The sequence below is a fragment of the Oryzias melastigma genome, linkage group LG12 (genome assembly GCF_002922805.2).
Source record: "Oryzias melastigma strain HK-1 linkage group LG12, ASM292280v2, whole genome shotgun sequence".
Taxonomy (NCBI): domain Eukaryota; kingdom Metazoa; phylum Chordata; class Actinopteri; order Beloniformes; family Adrianichthyidae; genus Oryzias; species Oryzias melastigma.
In genome coordinates, this window is record NC_050523.1 from 3,411,119 (window position 1) to 3,420,891 (window position 9,773).

Sequence of the window (9,773 nt, forward strand, 5' to 3'; positions counted from 1 at the left end):
GGTTTTTTTCTTTGATTCTTTAATTCAATTTTGAGTTTACATATTTATACACATTTGTTTCGACATACATTAATAATGTACTGTATTTTTTGAATGTATTTAAATTAATCTGATACAGTTCACATATTGTAAAATGTATTAGTGAAATAATGAGATTGTTCATAGAACAAAGTAATTTCTCTAAAGGAGAAGTTCTAACAAAAATGATCAGATCATTAACATTGTAAACATTGTTCTGCTTCTCCTGGAGGACGTTTCAGTTTGGCCACTAGGTGGCGATCACATTATAGAATTACACTTTTTTTAAAAAAGAAGAATAAGCAAAGAATGAGCAAAAAACAATATTTTAGAGCACAAATAGTTTCTTTCAAAAATATTTCCTAAAAAGAGTTTGGATAATTTATGCCTGTGAGTTTATAGAGATGTTGATTTAGTCAGAAATGTATGTTTAGGTCCACACAGTGTTAGCATTAGCCATCCTATGGGAAATCCATTAAACGTTAGCATTATGCTAGCTTTATGTGCTAAATCGATCTATATTTTTATTGATCTGTTAACTTTAAATCGATTCAAAGCGATTAATTGATTTTGTGAACCCAGCCCTACACTTGACCTGTGAACATCTGTGATTACCAACATAAGGAACCCAATATAAGATACAGAAGTTTTCAAGACAGTAGAACTGAAGCTCTGGTAGTAAAAGGTCAAAATCCTTTAATTTTATTCAAAATTCAAAAAAATATTTTTGTTTAAACCAACTTGGAACCAATCTGCTCAATCAACTCAAAAATCTGTCCAAATGACTTTGGAAGACTACAAAGAAATACCGCTTGATGGGCTGTTAGAGCATTCTGGGTACTGTAGTCAGGAGCCTGGTGGAGTGATATGTACTGTGCTTCAATATAAGGAAGTGAAAACCATGAAAGTATTACTTAGTATTTTATTTATGTGTTATATTGTTTTTTTCTGATTATTGCAGATGAAAGAAGAAGAACAGTTCACTAGAGAAACTTCTCATCGAGCCCTCTGACCAATCGGCTGCCTCTGGGTCCGTCTGGACCAGAAGTGTCAAAGTCATTTTGGTTCAGGGGCCACATTCAACCAGTCAGATCTCAAAGTGGGCCGGAGCAGTAACAAAATATCAAAATAACCTATGGTCGACTTATCTGTGGCTCTGTTTTTGTGTTTTTTTTTTTTTTGTTTACTCAGTTGGAAAAAAATGCCTCAAACAACCGAGTAGCCTAATCACTTAGTATTACTAGAGCTATTGTTAGTAGTATTTTCTTTTTGACAATGACATTTTGGTAATTGTGGTGTCACACCTGATCATTTTTATAGTATATTAACAGCTAACTGCATCTTACCCATCATGGCACACGCTTGGAAAGAAACGCCGTTTAAATCTTGTTTTGCCTGTATTTCTTTTCCTTTGCTTCCCCTAGTGGCGAAATTGTGCATTGCGGACGTTTAAGTAACAATAACTCGCCACAGAAATGGGCTATAAACTTGCTTTTTATTCAACATCCTTTTATTTTTTTTCCTCTTCATGACAGGAACAGATTAAACCAGGGCTGTATGTTTGACACCCCTGCTCTAGGCATTGTGGGTAGTGTAGTTATGTCATATTTTCAGACTGCTTCACTTCACCTGATGTGCTGATAATCTGGTGTGCCAGGTAGTCCAAAAAACACAAAAATGTATACTTTAGTGTGTTTAAAACATATTTAAGATGTTCATCATAAAGAGGGAAAGGAGAAGTGAAAACTATTTTCCAATAACAAAATCTTTTTGTTTTAACACAATGGAACAGGAGTTATATTTACCACCTAAAGAAACCTTTATTCTTTATTTAAATCTTTGTGGTTTAGCTGGTTTTTCTTCAGTTTTATGGTATGAAATGCTTCTCCTCTGATTGCCTTGCAAACCGCGCTCTGTGGCATTTTGGGCCAGATTGATTCCCCCATCTCAAACAGATTTTCTGATAAGATTATTGATCGGCTGAGCAGCGGTGCCAATGGCATTCAGCGGGCTGATTTGGGCCGGGGCTGATTACTGGAGGAATAATTGTTATTCCAGGGAGCTCGGATCAATGGCGGCTGATGTCTCACCCGGGAGTACCGGCACAGAGCGGTTCGGAAAAGGAGAATTAGGTAGACAAAAAGAAAGATGAAGGCGGGAGAAAAGAGCAGAAAGATTGCATACAGAAAAAAGCGATATGAGGTTGTGTTTTGTTGTCTAACCACAGCTGGAAGTTGGCTGCTTGTGTTGAATCGCTGAAGTCGACGCCCATGGAAACCGTTACCGAGGCCCCCGGCTCCAAACGCTCTGAAAGAGGAAAAGAAAAAAACGAGGAGTGAGTGACAAGGGCACAGTGTGCAGCGGCTACATCACAAAGCAAGGCCGGCGTTCGGCAGGAATCCATCCTTCAACCACAAATCTGTGGCCTCGCTGCAGAATGAAGCCTATTTCTATAACAAGACACTTGTCAACAAAGGCATCAGCACAAGGAGAGAGAGCGGGAAGGAGGTGAACTGAGTGGAGAACGTGCAGGAGGGGGACGTTAACAATCAAAAGACGGCAACATCCTCCCCAAACACTCTTCCCCAGAGTTTCTCCATCCAGCAGCAGATCCATTTCACTGGAAAACTCTTTGCTTAGATGGAAGACGGTAAAGACTCCAGAGAAAAGCAGGAGAAAACAGAGACATCCCAATCCTTCCATCAGGCTGAGTTTACCTCCACTGCACTTGAAAAGCTCTCCTAGTGGTCTTTAAATTATGATTATGGTGTTTTAGCAAATATAAAAAATACTTGTCGCTTTCTAGGACATAGTTTCTGCAGAGCGGCAGGAGTTCATTAGAAATTTGTCTCCAAGTTGTGGGCAGGATCCGGCCCTCCTCCACATTTGACACCCCCCAAACTATTTGGCTAAAATAGACATTTTTCCAAGTTTTTTAGAATAATTTAGCATTTAGCTAATATTTCAGTGACACACTTGCTGTTTGGGCTAATTTAGGCTTTTTCAGTTTTTTAGGCTAATTCGAAGTTTAGCAAACATTTTAGCTACATGTTGGCTGTATTGGCGAATTTAGGTTTTTTCCAGTTTTTAGGCTAATTTGGCATTTTGCTAATGTTTCAGCAACATGCTAGCTTACTTGGCTAAATTAGGCTTTTTTCCAGTTTTTTTGGCTATTTTGAAGGTTAGCTAATATTTCAGCTACATGCTAGCTGTGTTTGCTAATTTAGGCTTTTTGATTTTTTTAGGCTAATTTGAATTTTAGCAAACATTTTAGCTACATGCTAGCTGTTTTTGCTAATTTAGGCTTTTTGATTTTTTTAGGCTAATTTGAAGTTTAGCAAACATTTTAGCTACATGCTAGCTGTATTGGCGAATTTAGTTTTTTTTCCAGTTTTTAGGTTAATTTGGCATTTTGCTAATATTTCAGCAACATGCTAGCTTATTTGGCTAAATTAGGCTTTTTTCCAGTTTTTTTGGCTATTTTGAAGGTAAGCTAATATTACAGCTACATGCTAGCTGTTTTTGCTAATTTAGGCTTTCTGAGTTTTTTAGGCTAATTTGAATTTTAGCTAACATTTTAGCTACATGCTAGCTGTTTTGGCTAATTTTGACTTTTTCCATTTTTTTTAGGCTAATTTGGCATTTTGCTAATATTTCAGCTACACGCTAGCTATTTTGGCTAATTTGGGCTTTTAAAAAAGTTTTTTTTGGCTAACTTGAAGTTTAGCTAACATTTTAGCCACATGCTAGCTGTTTTGGCTAATTCAGGCTTTTTCCAGTTTTCTAGGCTAATTTGGCATTTTGCTAATATTTCAGCTACACACTAGCTGTTTTGGCTAGGAGTTTTTTCTGTTCATTTGGCACTTCCCAAATATTTTTGCTAGCTTTCAGCTTTAGCGTTTTCAGCTATCAGCTTCAATGTTTTTAGCTATAAATTTAAGCATCTTCAGCTATCAATCCATCGGAGGTAATGCTATATATCTAGTTATTGAAATGTTTGGTATTTTTTTTTTTCAGTCAAGATTTTGGAAATCAGTTATTTGTCGTGGGTTGGTGCTCATATAGCAGGTTTTTAGAGAAATACTTAGAAATGAGTGAACACATTAAATTACCACTTTGGGGTAAAAAATGTCACATAGCTTATCACTAAAGTCAGAATAATACGGCTAAATTCTTGTAATTTAACATTTACAACTTTTTTCTCGTAGATTTAAGACATTTTTCTCGTAAATTAATGACTTTTTCTCATATATTTATGACCTTCTTGTAAATTTTAATTTTTTTTTGTAAATTTACAACCTTTGAAGTAATAAATTTAGGACTTTAAAACACGTACATTTACGAGAAAAAAAGTCATAAATTTAACATTATGAAACACTTATAAGCTCAAAAAGTCAATTTTTCATGATATAGCCTCTCTAAGTTAGGAAAGTTTCAAACTTTGAAAGGATCTTTAGCTCGATTTGGAGCCAATAAGTCTGAAAGTGCACTTTTTTATCTCAACAATTTGATCAATACTTCTAAGAAACATCTCCATTCTAGTAAAATCTCAAAAATGAAACACAAACAAGTTTTCTGTCTCAACGTCCTGGTTTTCCAGATGACAGAAAACCTTGAGTTTGACATTTCATTAGCAAAAACAAACGCGTCACGGTAAGTGCACACAGAGGCAGCAGCTCAGCTTCTTACTTGTCAATCAAAGCGGCTGCACTCTTAACCACACACAGGTGTAGCCCTTTCATTTGATTTAAATGGCTGAGTCGGATAAAAAATTGCCCTCTGTAAGTTGTCATTAGCAGGAGAATTAGCCATCAATCTTACCAGAATGTAAACAGGTTTCTTTTTGCTGTGTAATTGAGCGTTTTTAAAAAGAAATTTTAGCAACATCTGATATAAAACTGTGCAAATGAATCTCTGTACATTAAATAAACTTAGATTGTAAAATACTGTTATGGATTTAGGTTTTTTAGGAAATTTTATGCATTCAAAACATTCAAATTTTAATTTTTTACTAACTTTTCTTGATGGGATCTGATAACATTCCCAACTTTAACCCAACGGTGACGCTAAAACATGAGAAACTCGTCTTCTTTAAAGTCATTAGCTGTCACAATCTGAACACGGTTTCTCTGAACGTGAGTAAAAAAGCTGAGATTAAAAGCTTAAACAGCAGTCGGAACTACTGACTGTATAATTTGAGGTAATTTGATGTCACCTCCAACAAAATGGAGTTATTTCAGTCGCCATTTTTGTGCGATATGGACGCTGCCATGTTGAAACCAGACAGTCTGAATCGGTTTTAGTTTCTCTCACCAATCAGGGCTCAGGAGTGAGATTTTTGGAAAGCAGGCAACACAGAATCTGTCAAACGTTCTGACTGTTGGACACAGGGCCAGGAAGCTCCTCCTACTTTTATTAAACCATCTGATAGGTCGGTTTAAACCTTAAACGACTTGAACTATTCAGACTGAGGAATATCCCAAGTTCAGTCCGACTGGAAACAAATCGAGATCACCTTGAAAGATGGGTCCGAGAGCGGTTCTGGTAACGGACCGGGGTTTGTTTGGGCGTATTCAGACTGAAACTTTGTTCCGGATTCTCGGCAGAAACGAACTGTGGTTCACTTTAAGACGGGGGTCAGCAACCTGCGGCTCCAGACCCAAATGTGGCTCTTTCATCTCCCCATCGTGGCTCTCTGGCTACTGTTAGCTACTGGGGGTTTTAGGCTAATTTAGAGTTTAGCTTCTATTTTAGCAACATGCTAACGTTTTTAGTTAATATAATTTACTGGGGCTTTTAAGGTTAATTTAGAGTTTAGCTTTTATTTTAGCAACTGGCTAAAGCTTTTGACTAGTTTAGTTTACTAAGAATTTTTTAGGCAATTTTGTTTAGCTAATGTTTTAGGAATATGCAAATGTTTTTTTGTCAAATTTTTTATTTAGGCCGACTGGGATTTTTAGTTAAATTTAGAGTTTAGTTCCTATTTGAGCAAAATGCTAATGTTTTTGACCTATTTAGTTTACTGAGGAATTTTAGGCTATTTTGGAGTATAACTAGTATTTGAGCAATGAGCTAGCTTTTTTTGTGGTTAATTTGGCATCTAAGGTAAAAGGTAAAAATGTTGGGGGGGGGGGAATCACATTTTGAGTAATGCTAGTTTCTTTTTATATTTTTGCTATTATTAGTGCCAGAAATTAGACATATGTATCAAAAAAAAGGTAGTGAAAGCAAATCTTAATTTCTAAACAAAGACTATGTGGCTCCTTCTAGGTTTTGAACAGTAGAAAACGAGCCCAAATGGCTCTTTTACTTTGAAAGGTTGCCGACCCCTGCTTTAAGAGAACCAAGAGTTGGTGAATGATTACTTCCTAAACTGTTCTGCCTTCAAGTATTTTTAATTTTTGATCAGGAATACACAAACTATTTAAACTACCCATGATTTGAGTGTGTAGTTGTTGAAGTTTAGTTTGATTAAATATATTTATTTACTGTTAAATAGTAGCTACTCATGTATTAACAATACTGTAGAATGACTATGTTCATATTTACTTTCCTTGAGGGAACATCAATGAAACAAAAATAAATAAATGCAGTAAATTAGAGTTATTATGTGCTTTATGGGGTTGTTAGATTTTATTTATATTGAGAAATACTTTATTAAAAAGTCAGGAGGAGCAGAAATAACACCTTGTGGTCCGAGTATAATTGTTCTTACTGAACACAAGCCCTGTCGTATATCATCCTTCACCTACCAAACAAAAAACAACACAACATAAAGCTTTGTCTGTATTCATCCCCTGCCGCTGATCCAAACTAAACCCAGCCGCCCGCCGGCCCGCCTGCAGCAGCAGAGCCGGATCGATCCAAATTACCCACCGTTTGGCTGCTTGAGTTCCTTCAATGCCCAATCAATGGGCTGCAATCGACAGTTTTAGCATGCTCCGCCGCACACCGCCTCCGTCTGACTGGGCCGGTGTGGATGTATGCTCACGCACGCTCCGAGAGGAATCCTTTGAAGGAGTGCTGCTCGCCCACTGTACTCAGATCCCAATCAAATGCGGCGGGTGGAAAGAAATGGAGAAATATGGCGTCTGTTTGTCTGCGCAGATCGATATTAATAAACGGGGATTAGATGGAGGAATATTGCTTGTTTTCTGGGGGTGGGAACGGGACGAGGCTATTTGCTGAGCGCACGGCTTGAAGGTTTAAAAGATTTTTAGGACTTGATAATCGTTTTATGTTGAAGGAGCAGAGGTGACCTCAACCGTTTCCCTTTTGTTTTTACTAAACTTTTTTCCTCTCCTGTGTTTAATGGTGGTAATTTGGTGCTAAAATTGACAAAACAGTTAAATATTGAAGCTTCATCAATGGTTTAAGTTTATAAAATGACTCAATATCTGCAAAATAATACCAAATTTTTCAATTTACGAACATTTTGGTTGACATTTCTTTATTCTTTTAAGGTTTTACCACATAATCTTATTTTTTACTGAGTTTTTCTTTACTGCTTTTCAAGGGAAAAGCCTCAAACAACAACAAAAGCACAAGAGACAACAGCAAGGATCAAAGAAACAAACGACAAACTCAAACAAAACGTCCTCAGTCTGTAGCTGGTTTTTATGTTTAAACTTAACATCACATTTCCTAATCGTTGTTTAGCGAGTTGGTGAAACAAAAAGGTAAACAGAGCCAAAATGTTGAACCAGAGGACAAGGTGAGGTCATTTCCTGAAGGTCACTTCCTCCTCAAGTGGAGTGGAACAAAACGTCTCCATCTAAATCTTGGAGAGGCCGGAGGGCATGACCAGCACGTGTGATATTCCCTTAAAAGTCACCTCCTCCTCCAAGTGCAAAAACTATTTTTCAATAAATGTGATTTTTTTTTTTTTTAAATGATCGTGTTTATGAATTTATCATCACAAATCCAGTTATTGTTGGATGAAGGTTTGGTACACTCTGGATGGGTCAAAAACCAACGTCTTATAATTAAAATATTTTCACAAAATGATGATTAAATGCTTAGAATTCAACAGGACCCTCAAAATGTTTAAGTATTTTTTACACTCAATTATGTTAAAATGTATTTTTTTATATAAGATGTTTTATGTTATGGAAAATCGGATAATCTTTTTCCATATAAAGTATGATACGCGTAAAAACCTTTAATATAACAATTTCCTAATATTAGTCTCATCACAATCAAGTATTTTATAACTTCTTTTTTTGCGAAAATGACAAAACTTCCTGCTAAAAGTTTTCAATGACTTCTAAATTATAAATCATTCATTATTCAGGAGTTTATTGATCATAAACATTGAATAGCTTACTCATTTTTTTTACTGATCTTATTTAGTTTAAAATAAATGGTCAAAACTGTCACTGTTGTCATTGTTTATTAGAAAAAAAGTTATTTAAAAATAAAAATCGCAAGTTTTTAAGGAAAAATTGATTAAACTTCAAAAATGCTGCAAAATTTGCAAAGAATTAACACATTTATAAAGGGTTTTTTTTGAGTAAATAAAGAAAAAAAGGTTCTAGTCACTTGTTTTTATTTTAAATTAGAGTAACTTTTAAGTGTTTGACATGTATTAAGGGTTGTTCTTGAGACAATGATTCTTTTTAAATGATACTTGAGAAGAAAGAAATGTTATTTGATCATTGAAAATATTATTTTTGCTCACTGATATTCTTCAAATATTTGCTTTAATTGCTGTGTTGTGCTTCTAAAGCCACTGGAACACATGACAATAAAACATGGTTACAACAAAAATAAATAAAATAATAACTGTTGTGGATTTTGACTGATCGATTATGCTTCGTCATCGCATTTTTGGCAGAATTTTTATTCAGCCTCTGCCTTTTTGCTTAAAAAAAACATCTAAAAATTGTCAGTAAAGGCCTTTTAGCAGAAAGACTAATTTCTTTTTGATTCTGTCTAATTTTGGAGTCACCACTAATCAAATCTCTGCAGTCCCACAATAAAAAACCCTTTATGTGGTTCAAATTAAACCTTTAAATTACTAAAATCTACAATGATAACATAATAGTCATCCAGTAAATGAATAAATCAAATACTGTATTTACGTGGACAGACAGACATCCTGTGATCTCCTGGTGGGGGCGCTCCACTCACCGATGGTGTTGAAGCAGTGGAGGTTCAGGCTGGCCGGGCTGCGCTCGCCTATATGGATCTCCTCCAGGACGTGGTCCGAGCTGTTGGTCAGTATGACCTGCACCGACACCATGGTGGGCTGGTACAAGCACGGCTGTCGGGGGAAATGGTACTTGGCCGACAGCCCTTTACCGGTCATGTGGTGAAGCAGCTCGTAGGTTTTCACTGGACCGAAAGACGGAGACGTGACCTGAACACACAAACCGAGAACAGACCAGAACGTTATCAGATTATGACGGCGCATTCGGACCACCAACAACAAAAAAAAGAAACGTATATTCCTGCAGCTGTTCACTTCTAATCAAAGAGTTTAAAGATGTCCTGTTTCCAGCATTCTCCGTGTTCTTATTCCAACATAACAGACTATTTTCACTCTATGTTGATGTTTTGTGTTGGACGTTTGATTTGGAGGAGGAGACGTTTCTATTTCCATTCCCCTTTGTGCACGTGACTGAGACATGAAGTGAGGCGAGGAATGGACTTCTGCATATGTGACAAACCCTGGTTGAATGCAGAAGTCCGGGGTCTGCTGAGAAAAAGGAACTCTGCATTCAAGTCGGGGGACAAAGAGCAGCTCAGAGTGG

The 9,773-nt window shown here is 36.5% G+C and overlaps 1 protein-coding gene across 4 annotated transcripts in view; it reads right to left on the reverse strand.

The window, feature by feature from the left end:
* The window catches only part of ap3b1a (adaptor related protein complex 3 subunit beta 1a), an 86,177-nt gene that overhangs the window by 16,350 nt on the left and 60,054 nt on the right, over nt 1-9,773 (reverse strand). For all 4 annotated transcript variants that reach the window (XM_024299090.1, XM_024299089.2, XM_024299088.2 and 1 more), the window contains exons 23-24: nt 9,151-9,379; nt 2,241-2,325 (exon numbers count right to left, since the gene is read on the reverse strand). In XM_024299090.1, coding sequence (XP_024154858.1) covers nt 2,241-2,325; nt 9,151-9,379 — 314 coding nt within the window. The remainder of the gene's footprint in view (nt 1-2,240; nt 2,326-9,150; nt 9,380-9,773) is intronic.